At 41.9% G+C, this 25526-nt stretch overlaps 1 protein-coding gene across 1 annotated transcript in view; it reads right to left on the bottom strand.

Annotated features, from left to right (window-relative positions):
• The window catches only part of ndst3 (N-deacetylase/N-sulfotransferase (heparan glucosaminyl) 3), a 70888-nt gene extending 45891 nt beyond the window's left edge, over positions 1-24997 (bottom strand). The window contains exons 1-2 of the mRNA XM_036516775.1: positions 24765-24997; positions 20908-22180 (exon numbers count right to left, since the gene is read on the bottom strand). Of these exons, the coding sequence (XP_036372668.1) occupies positions 20908-21891 (984 nt within the window). The 5' untranslated portion in view covers positions 21892-22180; positions 24765-24997. The remainder of the gene's footprint in view (positions 1-20907; positions 22181-24764) is intronic.
• Between the last annotated feature and the right edge of the window lie 529 nt (positions 24998-25526).

Raw genomic sequence — 25526 nt, 5'->3', positions numbered from 1 at the left:
AGTCTCTTATCTTTACCATAGACTTCCCATAGTGGCACCAAAGGAAACAATAAAGGTATTTACAGTTATGGAAAGCATAGAGGTTAACTCTGAATAGCTGAATGCTGTTGAAGATTAACCCCTTTTGGCATGATCCCCTCTACTACAGACAGGGAAAAATAAATGTGCAGAATACGACATCAGTTGCAGGTAAAATGTTAGGTGAGAATGAGGTAGTCTCAAAGCTTTTGGGGGAAGGTGCTCACTTAAAAATCAACTGCAGTCAAGGGGCTGGATGGTGAAGGTAGTTCTGCACTGGGATACTGTCTCTTAAAACAGATGGAATTCTCTTGAGTATATATACGTTGCATTTATGTATCAAATACCATCTTTACATTGAAAGTGACACTTTTCAACAAGATAAGCATACATTGGGAAGGAAAAAAATTCCAGCTTTGAATGTGTGAGATTTTTACGTTTGAGTGTGAGACATGATACCAATGCGTGAGACTCACGCTCAATGCATGACACTTGAAGTGTCTCCAACTGTATTCCACAAGATGAGGAAATATACTGAGCGTTTTTCCTCTGCCTCTTTTGTACACAACAATGTATTTAGAGTGAACTGTACACATTGTTCAGTCACCATAAAAGCCTCTAATTGGCCAAGAGTATAAACACTGTTGAGTTGCCACCACAGCAAATGAATGCAATCAGAAACCAGAGAACTGCTTAGTTGAAGCACATAATTTTATTAACTTCATTCATAAATGTAAAATATAGAACACTTTTCTGCATGGTGTACCATATTTGTAGTAAAAATAACAAAAAATCAATTTTTTACCCCATGCTTTGCTTCACTGTATACCACTCACATATCCTCCCACAGCATAAATGGCTCAATTGGCTATGTGTAACAAATGAAGATGACCCGTCCGGAGCTAAGATAGATCTGACAAATACACAAATTAATAGTACTAGTTTTTTTTTTCAGATACTGAGATTGTTTTTGTTTGTTGAGATTTTTTATGTTTCGGTTTCCAATTGTAGCCGCCTATTTTTAGCCCGTGGGCTAATGAGAAGTTAACATGTTGTTCGTAATGTCAGCTCCATACATGTTCACAAGGTTTCTGCTAAGTGTTTGGCTCAGATTCAGTAACACAGACTCGATTTTACTTCTGCTTTACTACAGCTTACTGTCCATTGTCATCCAAAATCCTTTGACATTGAACTACGTACGTCAGGCAGCTTTTCATCGGTCCTGACCCCCACTTCACTCAAGTAAAAGGTGTGACAAGTAGCCGAGAATGCATCTATACAACCATTTTGCTAGATGGCCAGCATGAGTTTACACTGGCTTCACAAAAATCGTGCGGTTGACTTCTTGCATCAGGTGACCAAAGAGGTCATGATTACTGGCAAATACTGTGACAGTGAGTGCAACGGTTAATCAAACGGTCCATCCTTTCTGTCCAGCATGTGAAACAGAAATAATACATTTTTACGATAGTTGGGTCTTCAAAAAAACAAAGAAAAGACAAAGTTTTGCCTCCTCTGACAGTTTATGTTTCACTGTTTAATTCCCTTTGCTCCACATGTATCTAAGATAGTCTCTCATTCTTATGATTCGATTATGTCAGATTTGATTGATGAAAATTAAAATAAAACTTGAAAACACGGGCTACGAAACATGTTACATATTTGGGAAAAAATAATAAAATGAAGCTGTGCAACGTTGACAAGGTTACAACTGACTACTGATCCGCAGCAAGTTCTCATCTACAATGTGTGCAATTTGTTGGAAAAAATGTAATAACAATAAAAACATCTCATTTGGAGTTACATAAAAAAAGAACGTTCATAGCAGTACCTGGAGAATAAAATAATTCAGCTGAGGCCTCACTGACATTCATTCTGTGGCACTGTCATTTTCGAATGCCCCCATGGTTTACTCTGTTTGAGCTTTGTATTGAAATTCTCTTCAGCTGAATGCGTTCTTTATACAAGGTTCATTAAAAGCAACACAATGACACCTCCAATACTGGGGCAATGTTTATACAGCTCCGTCTCAAAAGCTCTCGGAAATAAATGTGTCGGAAGGATGGCACATTCAGAGGATACCAAACAAATAAAGAGTGTGTGTGTGTGTGTGTGTGTGTGTGTGTGTGTGTGTGTGTGTGTGTGTGTGTGCGTGCGTGTGTGTGTACGTAGGTGTGTTTTTAACACGTCCGTCTGAAGGCATGACGGAATGACATTGATGTGCTGTTTGTTATCTGCTCGACCAAGGAGCCCAGGAACAGCCGTGGAGGACGTGTTGCTGCTGAACCGGGTTGCACACATCCACCAGGATGGAGACAGAGAGAGAGAGTGTGTGTGAGAGAGAGAGAGAGAGCGCGCGGAGCCTGGGATTTGCGCTCACCCCTGCCAGCGGACGCGGGAACGCGAAAATCTCTCCTCCACCTCTCCACCGCTTTTGGCAGGGAGTGATAAAAAAGAAGAAACATGACAGGGCTCTCATGCCTGTCAGTTCGCATGCAGTCAGGACAAGGCCCAGGACTCCGCAGTCTGAAAGCGTATCCATCCCTGTCTGTCCTCCACATGCTACGGAGGGGAGGCTTCCCGTGAGCAGCCAGCTGAGGCGGGGCTGCCCTCATTCATCAGATGATGGGAACATTTAAACAATCTGAAGGATGGAAATGCTGCATTGCGAAGGGAAAATGTACATATATGATCCCAGCTTTAGTACTTATTATTTACCACTTTACAGTGTTATTACTACTAACACTACTAGCAGTAGCAGTAGCAGTGCTATTACCAAAAACCAGCAGCAACAACAGCAGTATTGTCATTTACGTGAATAAAAACAGACTGACGACATAAACTGAAGTATCAACAGCAGAATCGTTAGAAAGAAGGGGGAATTTAGCATTATGCTAAGTGTATTCGCTGTAATTTAGGAGATGACTCCTAGTGAGTAGGTCAAAATTGCAATGGTCAATAGCAGGTCAAAATAAGATAACTGTAAGCTTTGATATCTGTAAGCAAAAACAAGGACGGTAAGGAAAATTCAAGCCATGAGAAATGAGGAGCCAGTGCTGAGAGGAGAAGAACACAATCTCATGCAGAAAAAAGTATCAGCGGAAAACAGGATCAGACCCAGAGCAGAACTCTGGGGTACTCCAATAGACAGTAGGTAACGATCAGAGTGAGAACCTCTCCAAGAAAGCTGATAAAAGCAATAGGAAACATATGAGGAAAAGCAAGCATGAGCTGTATCAGAGACTGGGTTGATGCGCAAGATTAGAAGACAGAGGGAATACCCGAATCATCTGTGGCATCAAAAGCAACAGATAGCGAGATGAACGAAAGTGGGAGAGATAGAACCTGCTGATGACAGAGAAATGTCCTTTATGGATGGAGAAGGCACATCTATTGAGTAAGCGGTGGAAAATACGGAGTGAGGAGGATCAAGCACTGTGAGCAAGTGCTGAGAGAGGTACACACAGATTTGATCAACAGCTCAGGAATGACAGAAGTTGGCAACCGCAAACAGGGGTGAGAGAACAAATGCTTCACCACAGAAGCATTTCATCTTGTCAATGACTTCAACTAGTGTGCTCTATTACATCTGATATAACATGTTATGTCGGTCATATTAAGCATGTTTTCTATTCTATTCTATTCTATTCATACATGCCATTAAAAATATTAATTTTAGCTGTCCATTTCAGTCTCTCGTAGTTCTCTTATATTACCATTCCTGATTCTTTTCATCAAAGCAATCCAAGTACCAATAAAGCTTGATGTTGAAATGAATTAAGAACACAGTGAGCCAACATCCTATCTCGTAATGGTTAGTGAACTCCACATATGTAGCACCTTTCAAGGAATTCAAAGCTTTTAACAGAACCAAGGTGTAGCCCCCCCCACCCCATTTGCCTTGTGCATGGCTGCCATTTTGCTCCGCAATTCTCACCACACATCAGTTGGGGTGGAAAGGCCAGATTTTTTTTTTCCAGCCAATTAAACTGAGGAATTTTTAATTGGCCAGACTGAGGAAGAAATCTGACCAGGACACTGGGGAACACCCTAACTCTTTGCTATAAGTTGGATCTTTAATGACCACAGCGACCAAAGCCTCATCCAGAATTCTGCCTTTTACAGCACAGTGGACCTACCGCTGCACTGGAGTACTGGTGTCAGTTATCTAGCCAGAAGTGTAGTCTCCTCACTTATGTAACGGGCATATGCATGCAATGTTTGCTACCTTTAAATGACAGTATGCTAATATTGAGCAAATGAAGATGTGGAGGATGAGGGCCAGTGAAGTATGACTGAAGTATGTTTTTTGTTCATTTTTTGGCAGCAAAGGCCTGCAAAAAATGTATGTGGGATATATTAAGCAGTCATAATGGATGAAATTCACAATTAAGCGCTGTTTCTCAGGGATAGCTTCACCATGCTGACTCTCCCTTGATAAATATGCATTTTCTCAAATGCATATGTATAACTGGGATGAAAGTGATAAAACTGGGAGGGGATTTTGCAAATATCGTCCATTAAGTATTCCGCTGAATTCACTAAAGCTAAATTTAAGTGCAACCCTCATATTTGCGTGGAAATTTTACTTCTAAGGAAAGTGGGTGTTAACAACTCTTTTTTGGACACAGCATATGGTCGTATAAGCCGAGCATCAAGAAGAAGCTAAATCGATCTTCAACATAGCTCAACATCACAAACCATGAGCCTTAACTCATTACAGGCTGTAACCCATAAATGTAGACACAGACATATTACACACAGACAGACAAACAGTCAAATATCCTTCAGAAATCCTTCAAAAACGTGGCACCTGTAAAACCTGAAATCAGTATTTTTTGATGACAACAAATGACAACAAATATAGTAACAAAGATTTAAAAAGCAAATAGTATTGTACTGAACAGCTGTATTTCCCCTGGAAGAAATAAAAACCTGTGCCACTTTGTGCATTTAATTACTTGAATTGTTAATCCTGTTCCAGGCGGTCTTAGCAATCGATTTTTTGCATCCCTGTAAATCACAATCTGATTAAGCATAGTCAGTTATCAGATGAATGATAACTTTGACATAAATGCTCAATATTTTACTTAAATGAATCTTAATGTTTTTTCAAATATACTCTAGAGAACCTACTGCCCATTCAATGCAAAAAAAGTCACAAGGGAACAACATAGGCCACTGCCGTCAAATAAGTTTTAAGCATCCGTAAACTGTGTGAAACTGTGTGAAACTGTACCCTCCAAGGCTATATATTTTTTTGTTCTTCCTGTTCCCTTGTTATGCATCTGCTTATTTAAGATGTGGCAAAGCTATTTTCAGGTGCATTCTGTCTTTGTTTTCTCCTGCATTGCTTTCACCTTGAATTTCTGAGTTGCGACTATCATGCCATGTTAATCTTCAGTTGTCCCTTCAGTAATGCAATATGATGAATATGAATGTTTCATATTTCAGTATAGTAATTGACTAGTTTTATTTATATACCCTTTGAAACATGTTGAAACCCTTTGAAGCAAGCATTCTCAAGATTAGGCCCCATGTAACTATTCATTTCCAGTTAGATGCATTTGTGCAATTTCCATTGCTGATTGTGACAGTAGAGTGTTTCTATATAGTAGCTGCATAATTACCTGCTTTCTATAACTCGTCTAATTGTATTGGTTGTTACCTTCACACTGACTGCGGCTGCATTAAACCCACATTTCTGCATATGCCTATAGCACCTATGACTGTAGTAAACCTTGCAATGGGCTCCTGATTTATGAAGATAAAGTTGTTATTCTTTAATCTTCATACAGTCTTTGTTTCCAAATTCATTAACCACTTCTGTTTCCCAAAAAACACCATTTTGGGTATACTGTAGTCCCAGATTTCTTAAATATATGTATTTATTTTTACACATCTACTTTTTAACAGCACAGATTCATGAGCAAATTATGCTCATAAAAACCAAAACCACTTTTGTCCAAGAAGAGTAAACAGACAAAGCTCTTTGTTTACTTCCTCCAGCATAATCTATATTTTCCTTTTCATTAATAATTTAGCGCTCACAATAATTTGGCTCTCACAAAAATTGAATGAAACTCGGTTTTGAGGAAATAGCGCCTTTAAATTATCTGCAGGATGCAACTGATGATAATCCAAACAAATGAAATTCCAGAGTTTACTGTGAAGTGAAGACCGACTGTGCGCTACACTGTTTCAATTAATTACTGTGCGATGATTTTAGCTGTTTCTAGCTAAAATCCCCCCTCCCCCCCAACCCACACACACACACACACACACACACACACACACACACACACACACACACACAAACACACACACACACCCTGATGTCTCTGCAATAACATCCTGAATAACAACAGCTAGTGGCACAGGCACGCGTTGTGGGGTGGGAGGAGGATGTAAATAGCGTCTATGCAGTGATCAATTCACCGCACGGGGGAGTAGGGGGGAGTGGGGGGGGGGGGTGCCGCGTGTTGAAACTCTGACAGGAAGCTAAAGACGTCTTGAGGGGGAAGCGGGGAAAAGGGCTCCCGGGAGAGATACTGATCTTTACACCGAATGGAGATTGAGTGAAAGTACGCTGGTAGCCGATACCTGTAACGCATACCACACGGACGGACTCTGGCACTCGCTCCCTCCCTCCACACGTTATCAGAGGAGACAGTGGAGAGAAGGAACAGAAGGCAGAGGAATCATTTTAACACAACCTCCAGGAGGCCGTGCAACAGTGTGGAGGGCCTCAACAATTATTGTCAGTGTATTTTGTTTTCAGGAGAAAGTCAGCTAGAAGCTGAAAAAATGTGAAAATTCTTTGAAAATTCTTGTGTCTTTTTTGTCTCACAGACAAAAGATAAAAGAAATGAGAAAAAAAAAAAACATCGAGACTATTTTCTAAACTTTAATTACATTCATATATGCTTAATATGCTTAATGCTTAACGAGATCCTTCTACCGATCCCAGCACACTAAATCAGAGATCATTTACAGCAGATTTGATTCCAAATTCATTCTAAGTTTCTGACATTCTAGCATCAGAATTTGGTTTTTAAGTTTACTGTGTCATTTTTAAAGGCCTTTTACTTAATATAAACAGATTTACCACCTGCAAAAAGTATAGTAGGTTACAAAACCAGAAAATGCCTGTGTGCAGATTTATTGACTTGTCTTCTGCTATAATGTACTGTCACAGGCTCCTCCTCAAACTAACAACATGATATGCAATCAGGCCATTGTACTTTCTCAGAAAAATCACAAAACGCAGTCAAACTGTGATTTAGTAAAAGGTAACTTCTGAGGAACTGATACGGAGGAACAAATTAAATCCTATGTGCAGAGGTCGATTCAATTGATCACTAAAGTCGGAGACACTTTATCAGCAATAATGAGATGGATGACTCACTGTGCTTTACACTGAAAGTTCAGGCCTTGCAATTGCTGAAACAAGAATAACAATGAAGAAAGCCGCTCATGAAGATTTGCTGCCGGTGGCACTGTTACTTCCTTGGTTTTGAGTGACTTTGGATATATGTGGAATCATTTAGACACCTAATGATTGAAAATTATTGAAAATCTGTTTCATCTCCACCTACTTATGGATATTCATGCAGAGCGACCAGCATGGGAACTATCTCAGGAAGATAGGAAGAAATGCAGAAAATGTGGGATCTCACTAGTGTTCAAAGATCTCTGCGAAGATGATCAATTAAAAGGACGAACACATTTCAGGCAGTATTACATCTTGTCATGACTTTTATTATTGTTTTACATAGTTGTGCAGACAGTGACATATGCAGCGTGTATGATTAAGCCAGTCAGCAGCAGTTTAATTAGAGCGAAATGCCACTGTCGGGGGGGGATTGTGGGAGCCCGGAAAGGAACGACACCAACAGCTATTCCAATACCAACGTGAAGTTTCATTAGCAGCCCACTGTATGCTTATCCTCCACAAAACACAGGCCTTACCGCTGATGGGAACATTAGTGATAGGAGGGCTGCATTTTGGGGGGATGATATCGGCACCGACAATCCTGTAAATTACTGCAAATGAAGAAATATGGAGGATGTCTGACTGGTGAACCATACATACTAGGAGTAATTTCAGAACTGTCTGATGAAATATGCGCGGCAAGTTGAGACGACGGGTACAACAAATGACTAACAGAATCGAGGGCAGCAATTTAATTGTCCATTCTCCCTCTCCGTGTCCAACATTAAAACTATGGGAGCCTGCACCAATACAGATTACCATCTGACATTTCTAAAGCAATGCAAAAGCCATATGTGTCTCGCTACGCACAAACACAACAGTTATAACAGAAATTAAGAAGCACAATATTCTCCTTCTCAACGTGTGTCATATTATTGAGACTTATGTCCGTTGTCTGGGAAAGAGGCACTTTACCATTCATATCATTCATCTTTTAAATGTTCACGCAATGACCAGACGCACACGCAAACATGGTTCATTTCAACTGAAGTGCTCTCAGCATGCAGCCATGCAGCAGAATGCACAAGAAATAAATATATAAAAAGACAAGCAGACATTTCTCTTTATCAATTCTACATTTTCTGGGGCATTAGTCGAGGGAGACGTTGCCTCATATTTTAAATGAAAGCCCCAAAGGAAAAAAAAAATATTCGTCTAACAGCGTGACACAGGAGAATACAAATGGTGCAAATGTGGAGCGTATTTAACACAGAGGGAGTGTGTCATATCCCACGCCACAATTTATGTGCGATTCAATTAGTGCGGTAATGCTGGCTTCGTTTAAGGAGAACTCTGGAGTTGTCTGAGTCACAGACTTTGCACATTAGTCACGTGCACGAAAAAACATTATGTGAACTTTCTGACAAATTCGCTGCTCATTTCCTTAAAAACAGAAGCGGAATTAAGAGGGTGCACAGACCTTGGAGAGAGTGCAGCCCAGAGTTTCAGCAGGGAAACAGGGGAGAGGCAGTGCACCGCGCTGTTCGCCGACTGTTTGACCTTGGTTTACCTCCGCTGAACATCTGTGGTCTGAGTCATATTTCAATGCCAAGATGGTCATATAATATCCGAGGACGACAACCAGAATAATCTGCTCAAAATCACCTTGCGCAAGATGACATGCCGTGTCATGCAGCAACCATGTCCTCATTTACAGGAATTAAATGGTTTTTCTTGCATTTTTCCGATGTTCCCGTGTGCGGCATCCTTACCACCAGGACACATCGAATTACCTTCAAGTGTCTAATCTAGCATCACGCACCCTTAAAGGGGGGTTATCAACTGGAACTGGAACTAAACAACACAAATTCTTTAATTTTCATGCAAATGCATAGATATGTCTGCAGGGGCACGCATCTTTAAACACAGAGGGACAGAGGGTGTTGCACAATATCGGGTAATGGAACCCATGCTGAGTAACGGGAAAGCATCTGAAAGGATCACGTGAGACAAACTGACCACTCAAAATGAGCTCTGCCCCACTGAGGACCCAGTTCTTCACATTCCTTTGGTCCAGACGGACACATTTTAATTCAAGCTGCGGTCTTTAACATGCAGCTCTGGTCACATGCTTGTATTTCAACACACAAGGGCATGACCGCGGGCAGTCTTCCATGCCATACCTTGGAAAACATGTCAGACTTTGTGCTGTATCGCATCTGTAATTTCAGCCGGATCTCTCACGACTGTCCATCCTTATGGAGCCCTCCTGACAGTTGGTTCCCCCTTATGAGTGAATTACCCTTTTTATCCGCTTGGACAACGGGTTTAAGGATTTAAGATAGCAGTGGTATTTGTGCTTGATATAACATCAGTCTGTTTTTTGTAGATGTTCACACTGGTTTGCCATAGTAGCATCACACAGCTGAACCACTCATTGACATTACTGACAGGACAGCAGGGTCTCTGCAAAGAAATCACAGAACAAAGCCTCTGCAAGCTCACAATTTTCTTTTCCTGCCCTTCTTTTCAACCTCACTGAATTCCATGAACACCTAAGTTTAAGCTGACCTGTTCCAGCACTGAATGTCGGAATTGTCTTCATGTAATTTGAAATGTGAAACAAAGGAGAAGCGTTACAAAGAAAGACATTGTGTATTGGCCCCAATACTGTACATCCCATTGATCAAGGTCTTTTCAACATACTTGCCTCTTAGTCCATCAGAGCTAACTCAGCTTATTATAATGCAAAAAATGTAAATGAGGTGTACTGTACACAGCAGCAGCTAATTCCAACTCAGACTGAAAGCGTGCTACAGGGGAGCATCTATAAGCCACTAATGTCTGTCCATTTTTAGAGATTGAGTGGCCCTGCATGGCACAATGTATTTTTGATCTGCAAAGCCAGCCGCAGCCCAGCCTACACTCCGTGTGCTTTTCCACTAGAATTAACCAAACTAATAATGAATATCTTTCCTCTGGAGCATGTGTGGGCCTAAGACATTACTGTAACTGAAACACTAATGTATTCCACACACTGCCCACTCTGAGCCACATGAATAATGCACTCGATGCCGAATAAACGGTGAACTTTGCTGAGATCTAATCAATATCGATTTATGTTTCGTGTGGTTTTTTTTTTAAGTTTTTTTTTTTTTTTTTTTAATTTTGGTGCCGATTATCCAAACTGGTGAAGTGAGTAGTAAGCTCTTACCTCACTACTTCCACGGAAAAGAGAAAGTTGTGCAATGGCCCCGCTGTGCTGAAAGCACCATCTGAAATGGATTAGTGGGAAATGGAGAGAATTCTAATAAGGATGACATATATGGCCGCTGACATATTGTTCGTGTCCTATTATTGTGGTTTAGACCCAGCCTGCTGAAAGCGTTGTCCTCTAGCGCACCACAGGGGATACTGAAATAATCTGAAGCCTTCTGTAACAACACCGAACATCAGCATTTCTGTGTCATCAAACACAATTTCGTTCCTCGGTACAGTCGAGGCTGAATTAATAATGTGGATTATGAATATTTACCACATATAATGATGATTTGGGTCAACCTTTAAGAGGACGCACTGAAATCTTCCTGACAGTACAGCCGATGAGAGCAGCGAGGACCTGATACAGCTGTATGGATATGCTGCCAGAGACTTGCTTTGTGTGTCGCTGAGGTCTTTGGGGACTGCTCAGTGGAGCATGTGGCACCTGATTTTGTAACCTTTGAGTTTCCATTTCTTAAAGGCTAGAAATGTCACAGTGAGCCATGTTCAAAACCTGCATCTGGGAACACTATAATGTGGCAAGTGACGGCACCTATGCTATTTAGTTTAAACAGCGGAGGTGTGTGCGTGCGTGCGTGTGTGTGTGTGTGTGTGTGTGTGTGTGTGTGTGTGTGTGTGCGCGCGTGTGGGTGAGCATGCATGTGTGTAGGTGTGTCTTTGTGTGTGGGTGTGTGCGCATGTCTGAGAGTTTGTGCGTGTTTGTGGTTGCTATGTCGGGACATGTTGAAAAAAAGAATCTTCAGTCTTTCTTGATATATTCTTGGAAATATTATGCACTGTTGTCAGTTATGACTCCCTGACACTTTGACACTTCCTGACTGTTTACAGTCTTCCTAAGGCTAGACTGCGACTCTTAACACCCCGGAACATTTAAATCTATGTTAAGACTATGACTGCATATAAGGTTCATTTTCCTTGCTTAATTCCTACTAACACAATAATATATTTGTTTTCAACCAGAAATATTCAAAGTGGAATTAACAGAGTGTTTTACGAAATACTGCAAATGGAAAGTGTTACGAGATCAACTGATGTTGGTTGCAGCGCACAGCATTGTTCTTGGAGAAATGCTAAATGCTGCACAGATGCTGAGCATATTGTTGTCACAGCAACCCTTCTCTCTCTCCATGTCTCGCTCTCTCTCACAGTCTAACCCATGCACAGCCATTTGAAGAAACTATTACTCGAAGAGTCCTGTAAAAAAAAAAAAAGAGATTGATCCAAATCATTCTCACTGAGATATAAAAATGTTCTCCGCTCCTTAGATCATTCCGAATCACCAATTTGACAGAAAGATGTTTGTAATTACACACAAGGTAGGGCCCCGGCAGTCAAAACTGAATAATACTCTTTCCTCAGCGTCTTCTGAACACTTCCCATAATTTGCCAACAGCTGTTTTTATCTGTAATAGTAGGCAACAACTAATATTTATAATTATATTTACTGAAGCTGTTACACTTCGGGGTGTTAATTGGATGAGATATATTGTGAGGTATGTGGTTTTATGGTTGTGTAACATTATGTTATGTGTTAGTGTATTTGTATTCCACACTGTATTGCGTTATGCTCTACAATTCAATCCGGATAATGGCTACTCCCAAATAGGTTACCATTTTCTTTATAAATATATAAAAAATAATGTTTATGAGATCAATATTTTTCACTGTATTTACCTTCCCTTTTTGATTTTACCACTGATGAGAATTGAAACTGGCTTTACACATGCACAGACTAAATACTGCCCTCAACGAAGATGGCCAAAGAAACGGAGGGGTCAAATTACTGCCATGTTTACTGCAAGCATTTCAGTAATATTCTTATTGTTCTGACATAGCCAAATTCATCCCGGAATCTCAAGGAAAGCCTCACAATGTACAAGTTACATATTTGTCGTCCCATTTCCGCTGATTTGCGCGCAGTTTGGTGGCAGAGGGCTCTGCATGAAAAAAATATGCTTGTATTTTTATTTATGTTTCATCCCCGTTGAACATGAATCACAGTACATGTAGGATTACTGTAAGAGACATCATCAGGAGCGCTTCACTACTGAGGGGAACCAGCGCAAACATCTGGACAACACAGCGCCGCTTTGAAGAGTGATGTCATTAAAATATTTATTTACTGTAGTTCGAACAAACCTCCTGCAGCTGCAGATGCACTTCCAGGATAAATAAATATTATTACACTAAAAATAATGAAATAAATAAAACAACAAAAAAAAGAAGGGAAGGTAAGAAGTGCACAAGCTGGTCTCGATTTCGGGGTGAACTGTGCCGACCCCGGCAGTGTGCCGCGCACTTGGAAAGAGCTCTTGAAACAACATTTGCTCTCTCGTTCTGTTCTGTTCTGGTCTGTTCTGTTCTGGGCCAAAATCAAAGCCAGCCATTCGTCTGGCTGCTTTGGGAGCCGTCCAGCTGGACTCAGAATCCCTGCAAAGATGGTAGGTATGATGTGTCAAATAATGGCCCGCTCCTTCGCAGTGTTACTGAAGCCCATACATAAAGAGCAGACAGTGAGAGGGGCAGTGGTGAGAGGGAGGGGAAAAAAAGAGCAGGTTACTGAGCATTTCAATGGAGACACAAAAGCATGCATTCATTAGCGACCCTTCCCTTCCAACGATGTATTTGTCATGCTAAAATAAGCCTCCCGTTGCCTCACACTGAACAACAGTGCATTCGAGGTCTAAACAGGCCCCTGGTATCACTACAACGAACAATACATGAAATAATTACAATCAAGAATAAAGTTAAAAAAAAAAATATATATATATTTTTTTTTTTCACTCCCCCTCCCCTCAAATCCCTGTGTTCTTGTCCCAGTTCTTTCAGCACGAGTTTCCATTTTAATGAAGTCGAGGGGTGAGACAGCGCAGTGTGAGTAAGGATTCCACTTAAGAACCTCATTTGTTTTACAAAGCTATCAGCGTGCCATCCTGCTCTATGGAGCTGGGCCTGGAAAATATGTGCCACGATGATTTATGTATCGAAAATGATCATTGCAGAAACCCGAGTTAAGCTCCATCTCTCATGTCTAATTGATCGGGCGTACGCCGGCTAGGCCGCTGGCCCCGAGGTTCTGCCGGGGGGGAACACTCTCGCCTCCTGTGTGGGAGGGAGGATGACCACACGTTACACGCTGACCTTCCGGCATCTCCTGACCACAACACAGCCCGAACAAGGATGGCCAGTCAGCATGAACGCGCATGACCTCACTGGGACAGCCTGGGACAGCCTTGCAGCTTTTCCTTGGAGCAATGGTACAGCATGATACTGCACGTATGGGTGGTTTGGTAATTTGGGGAATTTACTGGAACGAAAAATACTGGCTGAGAGCAAAATGATCAGCTCTTTCAGCTTAAATTAAAGTTCAGCTGCAATCTTTCATTTCTCCTGTAATAGAGATTTTTTAATGTATAAGGGAGGAAATCAGAACACATATCAAAGCCAAGCTGACCACGATCTGCGAATCACATTGAATTCTGATGAATATCTTTTTTAGCTCTTGGCCAAAGCATCGGTACTTAAGTAAAATCTGTCAGCAAGCCAAATATTGGTGATAGCTCTACGAATTAGCTTTTGTAACTTGAACAGAGGACACATTTTTATCAGCAGCTGCTTTACTCATGTTAGCCATGCTGCATTACTGTTGGGTATTAGTTCTGCAACACCAACACCATTGACAAGATGCATAGCCGCTTAATGCCACACATTCGTACACAAGTAAATGTCAGCCGGCACGCCTGGCAATGGATAGCAACAAACATTACAACAACGTCACAGCGACCGGCAAACTGCGAGAATGTAGCGTGCTGGCTTTGAACCAACTCCTTTGATGCACTACCCTGTGGGAAGTGACATTGCACATGCAAAAACAGACATATATTTGTGCACCGGTGCTTTGCCAATTATGTGGGATGTGGAATATACCATATTACAAATGGAAATAAAACCTGAGCATTATTTTTCCTTCACTTGTTAGCGAGTAAAATCAACAGGCTGGAGGGAAAGCTGTGCGCTGCCTCATCTCGTTTGGATGTCTCGCTGGCCTGTGCCGAGGGTGGGGATGGCTGCAAATCCTCAACACCCCACAGCTGCTCTGGTTGCTATCCTTGTAGCTCGCCACGAACTTTCCCCTGGGCCTGACTTTCAACTCACACCTGCTCTGGAAAACACCCGGAAAGGCATGGTACAAAGCGCTGCATTTCCTATGTCAGAGCCTTGTGTCGAGTTCTTTTTTTTTCTTTTTTCTTCTCCCTTCATAATCCTCATGCATACGCATTTGGGGCTCAGTGCCGACACCGAAAAGGGGCCAGGGAAAATTAAAGCCCGAGAAACTTGGGTCCACATTTGCCCCCCCCCATGTTCTGCACCATCTGCAGCTCCATGAACATGGTCCAGCTTAAAAAGTGGAGCTGCATTACGAGCGACACACACAATCGTTAATCAGAAGGCAACTGCATTTCGCTTATGCGGTTATGCGGTTTATGCGATTTATGCGGCTTATGCAGTTTATACAGACCGGACCGCAGTCATAATATTCGAAGGCCATTTGTCAAAGTGCCCCCCCCCCACCCCAAGACATTTGAGTCATTACTCAGTGCTATGATGGGGGATGTGTCAGCGAGCCGAGGAGAGTGACACTCTAATCTTCGATGTCCCCGGCTGACTGATGAGGTACAGGCAGGGGGAATCAAGCAGCCATCTCGGGCAGCGTGACGGCTGAGGCTCGGTGACACCGCGGGACGCGCTCTGACAAGCAGATGCCCCCGATCCCATCTCATACAGCGCGTCTCGAAATTCGACTCAATTCAACGCTCTCTCACCTGTCAGCCAGCGAAAGCGGGGGGTTCGGGGACGTGAATCGGCCGCGGATGCCCGGCTCCTTCCGCTTTTCCCCAACGGCCTCCAAAAGCAACACCTTTCCTTGCCATTAGCGTGCTATGCCGCGCTGATCAAAAAGCAGTGATTAATGAAAATTGACAAGATTTAGTGCGGTGTCCTCAAGCTGCTTCCCGTTATAACTATGAAGGACTGATAACAGCAGCAAGTCCAGCGCAGAGGCTGCAGACACACCAAGCTTCCACATGAATAGCCTAATCTGTTCAATTAAATTTTGCTCTACTTCCCCAACAGATTATAGGACAAGTTGATTAAACAGTCTTGCAATAAGAAACACAGATCACAATCTTTCATACCAATAGCGATTCGTGCATCTATACAGTTTTGTTGGAAAAAGAGAAAAGAATGCAAATGTTCATGGATAGGTCTCTGCTTATCCGAATGGACCTTATTCCCTATCTACCAAAGCCATTTAAAATTCACCCCTTTTATTTATTTTCACAAAAGGGAGAGGTCTGAAAAACACCAGTCGGCAATACACAGCTGGGGCACAGATGAAATCCTAACTGCTTTACTTTATGGTGTATTTCTAGACTTGATGCCCTTTGCTGTGAATACACTGCTTTTTTGAATTGCAATGCATTCTGGGTATGAGGTGATGATGTCTCTGTGTGTGTGTACTGTGTGGGTCACCTCTCACCTTAGGATGGTCTGCTCTAATATGATTACATTGATGATTGCTTTGTGTACCCTTCTTCCAGTCTCCTCTTTAATATAATCGGGCTGTATCTAATGGAAGCAGTTTCCATTTGGAGGATGCATTTAAAGAGGTAAGTTTCCTCATAGTGACATATATCAGCCACCCAGACCATATTTTCAGATACACATGCACCAGGGAAGGTTTCCTACTAGCCATGGCAAAGAGTGGTAAAATAAAAGCAGAGATGCTCAAATCCAGTAAAATAATACTAATGCCAAACTAAAAAGGACAAAAACCGTAATTCCTTTTCAAATCCTTAGCTTTTATATGGAATTACATAGAATGAGGCTTCAGAAAACGTATTTTCAGGTGCACAAACCCAGAGGCAGAACTACAGGGCTTACATCTGATCTTCTGCAGATGAATGCAGACTGCAGTCATTAGGTGTCAGACCGAATCACCATCCACAGAGTAATCTGAAATGCAATAACTTTGAAATGTGGAGCTGTTGTGAAGACTACATTTAGAAACAATGTTTCATAAAAGTGGTAAATCTTAGCTGGATGCATTTTGCAGCAGGGCATGCCCTTGGACCAACAGCAACAGAAAGAGTTTTATGCAAAGTCTATGGACCAAAAAGTACACCAGATATTAGCAAAATCAGGTAGTGGCATCAGGAATTATACAAGTAAGAAAAAGTAAGAACTAAAAAGAAAGAAAAGACATTACAACCAAAACGATAAACTTTCACCCATTCTGGGTAACTATTTCAAGATGGCATCCTCTCTGAAAAAACCCCAATATTAATATTATTACTGTTGAAAAGTCTACGTGCTTCCACCCCTTTGCAGAAAACATGACTTTCCATTGATTAGCAATTTCTTTTCATCCACTTCCAGCAGCTTAGTTACAGACTAGACAACACATGAAACAAACACAGAGCTATGACTCTTTCCCTACCAGTCAAGCACCTGTTCTGGAGCGAGCAGGCACCGACCCGAAACAGATGGTGCCCTAGAAGCTATGGAGGCAGGATATGCAAATATAACAATGGACGCGGGATCAAAAGACTGTATCATAATTTCCAGGGCCTAATTTGATTTGTTTCTGCAATCCCTCCAGGAGTTTGGCCGCTGACATTTCTGCTCCCCCACCATACGGGCTGCATTCCGGAACGATCTCTCTGCTTTGCATAAAACCGCCTCCCGTTCCCCTGTTCTAAATTAGTCCTGCGAATCGGCTTGTGACTTTGACCGGGAACATTTTTAGCTAAGGCCATCTGAGGAGCCACAAATGTATGCAGATTACCTGCTCAAATACCTGGAATTAATAAACAAAATGGAAAAGCACTACATTCCTGCACCATTAGCTCATGGCTGGCACATACTCGAAGGGCATTTAATTTGCACATCTGTCGAGTCTACTGAATTGTATGACTGTCACGGTATGATTCTGTTCTCCATTAAGAATGTTACAAGTCCTGTTGTTCCAACCGTGCGTCAGGTATGGGTACTATTAAGATCAGGAAGTGGGTGGGTGTGTCTCACCATGGAAAGTCCTCTATTTAAAGGCTAGATAAATCAATTACATTATATCATAGATATCATCATTAATCTAATAACTGTTGTCATTCAAACTTAAAAGAAAAAAGTGTAAAGACTCCATTAAAATGTATTGTGTTCTACATCTTGTCATGGACTTAAGGGAATAACATGAAACGTTTTGCACTTTGCTTGTGATGGTTTCAATCTAGAAATATATTTTCCCATAATGTATTATTAATATAAAATTATTTACTTTCTTAGAAGATGCCCTTATCTGTGAGTACTTTAAACTTCACATGTCATGTATTCCCATGTGTACAGTTGAATATTTATATAGACAATTCCAGTAAATAACTTGCAAAATGGTACAACAGCAGTTCTCCACCTAGCAATGAAACCTGGAGCCACTTGGGTGCAAGCTCCTTAACCACCACACCACACTGACACCCCTACATCAAAGAGCCACCGCAGGCCCAGCAGGGCCGATGAATTAAAGGGCTCTTGACAAATACATTTCCCATTGCCCTTTGTGAGGTGACAGAATGAGACAGGTTTCAGGTGAAAAATCATTGTCAGGGGTCAAAAAGCAAAAACACGGCAATCAATCAATAAATAAACTTAAATATCAATCCTGCAAAGCATTGCACGGCAAGATTTGCATCACTGGCCGCAATTTTAGCTCCCTCCACATGCGTCCTAATACAGACTAATATGCATAAGTGCAAGCAGTCCAGCTGAAGTGTACTGTGTACATGGAGTGCTGTCTATCTATTTGGTGGTGTGACTGACCCCACTGTATTTCACTATTGTTTGAGAATGTTAGAATTCATAAAGGTATTTTGTTCAGTTTTGGGAAAACACTTTCAGTTAAACAGTTCTTGTTTAAACTGAACTGGAAATCTGAAACTCCTCGGCTTCGGCGCACGACAAGTTGTCAGACCAATGTCCTTGTTAATGCGAGTGATTGATGGAACAGCCTTACGTGACATTTTTTGTGAACCACAACGTCAAAAAAGACCTGCATTTATACACCTACATTTGAAGACCCCATCTGGTACAAATGCAATACGGCTGCATCAGGGGTGGTGCAGAAAAAAATGGCCATAAATCACAAAATTCAACATATGAAGACAGAGTGAGGCATTTCTGATCATTGCCATAAACCCAGGTATAAAAATATACACTACACACTGTAATTATAATGAAAGTGCACAGTGTAGCACAGTAAGTGCCTTAATACAGCAAATGCATATTTACTGTATTTTAGCACCTCTTTGCCACTGTCACTTACTTCTCAATTTCTCACAGTGGGCGGCGTCTTTACAAGAGTGCTTGCTGTCAGTGGCTAGTAAGTTAGCCTGGCGGTTTTTGTAACGGCCACCAGGCCCTCAGAACCATCTTTACTGACAGCGGCAAATACTATCAAAGAAAAAAAAAACTGAAACAGTGACACCAAAACCAAGCATACGGCATTCCGGAAAAAAACCTTCATGAATCGAAACGCTTTGTTGTTTTATAAATTTTTATCAGTGCTCTATTGACCGGGCATAAAAGGCTACTTGTAGTAACCACACAAGATCAAAAGCACGTTGATGAATGGATATGGGAAGACAAGTAACTATAATTGTGACAGGTTCCTTCACACAGACCACCTTTTCACACTACCCAAACCCGCGACATGCCAGAGTGAGGCTGTCGCCTGTGTGGAGGCTAACAGCTCACATAACAATAATAACAATGATAACTACCATTTTTGAGAGCTTTTACTATTATTTGTAGCTTAAAATCAGATACAAATGTTGCTCATAAGTGCTAGTAGCACACATCAAGATTCAGAACTGAGATTTTAAAAATAATGTCTTTTTTCTGTTGTATTTGTGTTTATATTTACACTAAATAGCACAGTAAATAGTTTACAGTAATGCAAAATATCTTATGTACGTATTTATTTTTTCCACATAAAGTAGAGGCTTATATTATAGTAGAAGCGTATATTCCATTGTGTTTAATATCCATTTATTGGAAAAGGACTGATAATTGTACTCAAAATAATACTGACTGGACATATTTTCCCTTATTTTTGTCAGTGTGCCAATAATAAAAATGAGAAAATAAAAGTTAAAAGTAGACACACTAAGAAATGATAGATCAGGAAAAACAGGATTAACTGGGCCTATGCTGTGCAACTACAATAAAACAAGCCTTATTAACACAGCCCCAAACATAGACAATCACACACACAACCACAGTCCAATGGGCCCCTTGTCACACAGCATTCCTTTACACATTGGTGCCTGTGGACAGATGGAGCTATTGTATTTGTCCAACTTGGACTGAACAACAGTAGCACAGATCTCACATCTTTTTGTATTAACATTCCAGTTTTAAGTTAACATGAACTACTACACTGTATATGATGTGTTGTGTTTACATCATCATATCAATCAATGATTATTTTAGTCTAAAGGTGATTCATTTATGTTCTGTGCTGTTAAATGGCAGTAATGCATTAGACTCCTCTCATCGAATAAACAACTATAATAACAGAACCAGAACTAATGATACTGACAATCCTAGAGGATCACAGCAATTATAAACCAAGCATGGTGCAGAAAGTGGAAAGCCACCTTTTCTCAGAATGATTTTTAGATAGTTATCTACAGAAGTGCTTTCATAATGTGCTGTTTCAATGCTAAGACTGGTCAGCATTTGCATAGAACGAATGGATTCAGCCCTTTTGAACGTTTTTAAAAGCTACCCCCAGAGTGTAACCGCTTGACAAAATAGCCACTGCTTCCACAAGTTTCTCAATGAGAGGCAGTGAATCACTTTGCATAACGTGACGGCTTTATGCTGTTGTCACACATGGGGCCACAGGCCTGAAAGGACTTCAGTGAGTCATGAAGTCACTAGACAAAAAAACCAAGAGTAGCCCTCACTCCAGCTTTGCGGTAACACAGTGCCTGAATGTGGGAACGAGTGAATGAAGGCCATTCAGCCTTTTATTCCAGTTTAATGGGCTCTTTACCCTGTTGGGCAGATTCAAAGAACAAGCACTAGAGCCCCCCCCCCCCCCCCGCTTTCCTTACCTTAACATCGTTGACGTTCATCCTGGTCCCCTCTTTCCCCACAAAGATGTCATCGATGTCCACCAGGATGTACCTCTCCAGCGAGAGGGACAGCTTTTTCCCAGACAGGTAGGAGATGGCATCCACTAAGATGAGCCGGTGCAGCCAGTAGTTGAGGTTGTGCCCAAATAGGACCCTCTGGATTCCATCATGAAGGCCCAGGTCCTGAATGACAGTGATGTGCAGAGACTGGCTGGAAAAAGCCGACGGGACGTTGCCGTCCGCCGCCTGCCTGGTCTTGGCCATCAGCACCGGCTCGTATGTGGAGTGGTTGGAATGAAACACGGTCCAGTCGTCGCCCGGCAACGGCCCCCTGTCGGCTTCCGCTTTGGTGACGTAGAGCAGAGGAGAGCGCGGATTAACACAGCAATCCTTAAGGCCGAGGTTGGTATGCAGGTACAAAGGGAAGCCCTTCAGCTTCACAACGGGCAGAGAGTTCTCATTGGCCTTGTGGAAGCCAATGATCCCCACGCTGTACTCCACGCAGTACTTATCCAGGAGGTCCCTGTTCCAGGAGTCCATGTTGATGTACTTCATCATATTCTCATACATGATGAGCGCGTAGCGCCCCCTGCCTTTGTGGGTGAGGGGCGGGATGTCCCCTTTCCCGGGTGCTATTTCAGAGTGGTACTGAAATTGATTTGACTCCAGGATGGCTATGATGTCCTGGCCAAGTTGCGAGTACTGGCTCTCCACGAACACCAGCACCACGGGCTCCTTCCTGGATGTGTCGATGGGCTTGGCGGTCTTCATCTCAGCCAGTCTGTAAGGCAGGAGTTTGAGATCCCCGCAGTCCATTTCGGCAGCCCTGTCAGACAGCTCCAGCTCCTGGTTTGAGCCTGTATACAGGTAGTAGGCTGACACCAGGATGCTAACCATACAGAAGGTGGCTAACAAGATAACCAGTCTTCGCAAATTCCTGCGTAGCTTGATGGCGAGATTCATATTGGACCAGTACGCTGCCTGTTCAATAGTGATTCTCTTATTTTTGCTCTTTTACGATTCGGACTGATCACTGTCCCAAGGTAAGCGTAACGTGAGGTTCTGTGAGGTTCATGGCGTCTTCATGTAACCATTGCAGGGCATTGAGAATATTTCTTTCTGGAGCTAGGGAGAACGGTGCCTGCTTCAGGCAAACAACAGAGGGAGAGCTCACCTGTCGATTGTAATTTTTCAACAATCTGAGAGAGATGACTTCATCAGCCAAGGCCCAGTGTGATCACCTCAGTGTTACCTGTGAGGAAAGGGGGGGAAAAAAATTCAGCATAATATCTGAGGAAGTAACAATTCCATGAATTAAAGAGAATATGATTCTTCTTTTGGGGAAAAATGTCAATGAAGGAAACAATTTTGTTTCCATTTATAAATCAACCTTGTGAGAGATGTTTACTTAGTAGCTTCCAACAAAATGCTTTCTCTGGGTTTTGCTGTCAGATACGCAGTAAATTGTTCCTGGGGATTTCAAAACTCATTTCAAGCTCCTGCAGATACACAGATGAATGGAAGAATACCAATCATCAGGTCATCCTGTGATCATTTTAAAAAGCGACACCCTACATGCACTTTAAAGCTGGAGAGAGCACCTATCCTCACGGGCTACGGAAATTTGAGTCATCTTGGACAGAACCTAGGGTGTGCTCCCTGGGCCTCCCTTGGGAACGCATCTGCAGAAAAGTTACTCCTGAAGGGCCAGGAAGAGCACTCTAGCCTCCAGGTTGTTTTCAATCAGCACTCAGTCACTTGCCAGCTGCCGCCATTGGCTCCCTAGAGTGGCAGCAGTTTTGCCAAACATGACTGCGATTGGATGACGCTGTCTTCACTAGGGGATTGTGGGAAAAAAAATAAGCAACCAGTGGTTTAATTTGCTATTAAGCAGGCCACATCAGTAGCGTCAGTGGCAGAAAAAAACAACAACAACCTTCATGGCTACACAATTATTTGAGGATATCGTCATTGAAATTCAGTTGACAAACCCTCTTGACAAAAGGGCTTAATTCTGAATCATTCTTAAGAGGTTATTACAAAACCACTGCGAGCTGACTTCATCCTGCTAAAGACAATTACTCTGTAAAGAAAAATAACAGAAGAAGAAAAATGTAACTTCAGCCCAAATTACAATTTCCACTTCTCTGTAGCTAAACTAACATATGCAATAGCAACTTTAAATGATTAATTTTTTTTTACTTTTCCTATTTACACAGACCAACACTAAGACAGCAGAGGCAATTAATGCCATAAAAATTGCATGAGATTCAGGCAAGATAATCCTATTCTCCAATGGCTCCTGAAGAAAATGGAAGAAGATTCAGAAACGTGAGGAACAAAACGAATTATATGATGCAGTACAAAACAATGAGGATTAGCATTTGAATATATGCATGCTGTGTAAAGGCTGTCTTTCTCATCTATGGGAAAATCTTGCACGCCAATTGTAATTTGGAGACAAGAGTGGCCTTGTTTTAATGGACCTTTCAACACCCATGCATACTTCAGCTGTACAAGAAAACCCTATCAAAGACCCACTTTAATCTACTGGGAAAAAAGATGTGGACCTACAAAAAAAAAAACGGCCTTCTACTTCCTTTTTATCTTATATTTTTCCCTGTGGGATGGAGAAGTAAATCTGGGCCGAAACCGAACGCTTTCACACACTGCAGCTGTGGCTGATTTATTGAATACGTCTCTAAGACTTTGCCAGGATGGTTTATGTGGCCCTGCCTTTCTGCACTGTCATGTTAACTTGGAAACATGCTCTACAACTTATCTCAACGGATGAGTGATGTCTTCGGGCAGAGAGCCTCCACAGCGCGTGCGTGTGTGTGTGCCTGGACCAGACAAGATTCTCTTCTCCTTGCAAAATACTTCTGCCACTAGGGGGCAGCTACTGCCAACACGTCCCTGGGAAACCCAACTTTAACATAATACTTGATACAAGTGGCCAAATTTGGATTGCTTGCTGTGAGTGTAAAAAATTTTAAGTGTCAATTTTTATCATAAATATTTCTGCAGAAAATGCAGCATATTATATGCCTAATCTTAGGGTTTGAACCTGAATGAATAAGCATCTACAATCTTTAACCATGTCTCTTTTTTTTTTGAACAAATTAGATGTTGCATAAAATTGTTCTGATTAATATCAATATCATGCCGATGTAAATAAATAACGCAGCTAAGAATTAAAAGTTTTCCCAGAACAGGTGTAGCGATGTGTGGTCTGACTAATGTTCCTGAGACAGTTTTGCAACATTGCCTTTGATGTAGTTAAGCAGACAAACCGCCGCTGCCTTTTCAAGTGTTTTCTGTCAGAGTTCATCAGAAAACAAACGCGTGCTTACATATTTCCATATCAGAACCATCTTTATATTGTACTGGTGCACTCTACGTGTATTATATGCACATTGCACTTCCTGACTAATATTCCAAAAAAACAACTCCCCACAGCTTACTTAAAAAGCATTTCCTGAAATAAAGCCATTATGCAATCATCATGATCACCTGAGAGAATATGTTGTGGTTTATTGTCTTGAAATGTTCACACTAGATGGTTTAACGCAGACTGTAGTGAAATCACGATCAAGATAAAATACGATGTCTCCAGATTTAGGCAACGGTATTTCCACATTTTCACATTCCACATTTTCAATACATTCTCCTCCTTTTCAGAGACTCGCAACAAAAGACACGGAGGGATGTTTCAGATGTGCACTCAAGAAACAGTGGAAACTGCACATACACGGATGCTCACAAAGTTACAATATGCATCAGTATTTCCTACGCCACCTCCCAGACGGAGGCTGGGAAACGGGGTGCTCACTTACCTTCAGCCGAAATGTGACTGCCGCCGGGGGGAAGGAGACGCGAAGAAGCCGCTCGTTCTGGAACAATTTCTGCGAGAAACTCCTTAAAATGCTGCTGCTCTGGTGTCAGAACAAGGGAGCCCAATCCCATTCTCTACACAGCGCTATTTGAGACGCAGCCAGCTGGAATGATTCAGAGCTCTATTCACCATTATTCTCATGCAGCTCCTTTCTCTGCTACAAGGATTATAGCGGCGGAAAAGACACAAGAAGTATTTAATCACCGCGCGAGAAAATCGCGGCAGCTGCTGCCGCTGTCTCTGTTGTCTCTGTTACCCGAATGCCGCCCGTTTCCCTCGCTCACCTACAGAAGTAAAAGGGAGAGAGGCGATGCATTAGGGGTGATTGACACAAACAGCCAATTCCTCCAGCTAATCACGGTAGTCTTTCAAGGGCTAGGAGCCATTTTGGTATCATTTAGACAGCGGGACGTTGCACATGAATACATTCCTCGGGAAGCTAATTCAGAGCTCAGCTGAATTCCAGTCCTCCGTCTCATGATTGATTGGGTATTCCCAAAGGATGCCCCAGACCTGTCACTATGCAGTTGTGTTAGTCGCGCCATTTCTCTTAAAAAAAATCACGCTTCTATCAGTGCAGGGGCCAAATATCAGCCCCCAACTCAACCTAGTTAATCGCCCGAAAAGGAACTGTGAACAGCATAAATTATTTTGATTTCTTTCTTTCATTTTCATTCATTTTCATAGTCAGCAGCCCAAAGAC

Source organism: Megalops cyprinoides, chromosome 22 (genome assembly GCF_013368585.1).
Source record: "Megalops cyprinoides isolate fMegCyp1 chromosome 22, fMegCyp1.pri, whole genome shotgun sequence".
In the NCBI taxonomy this organism is placed as follows: domain Eukaryota; kingdom Metazoa; phylum Chordata; class Actinopteri; order Elopiformes; family Megalopidae; genus Megalops; species Megalops cyprinoides.
The sequence above is the reverse complement of the archived record's forward strand: the minus strand, read 5'-3'. Positions and strand labels throughout refer to the sequence as shown.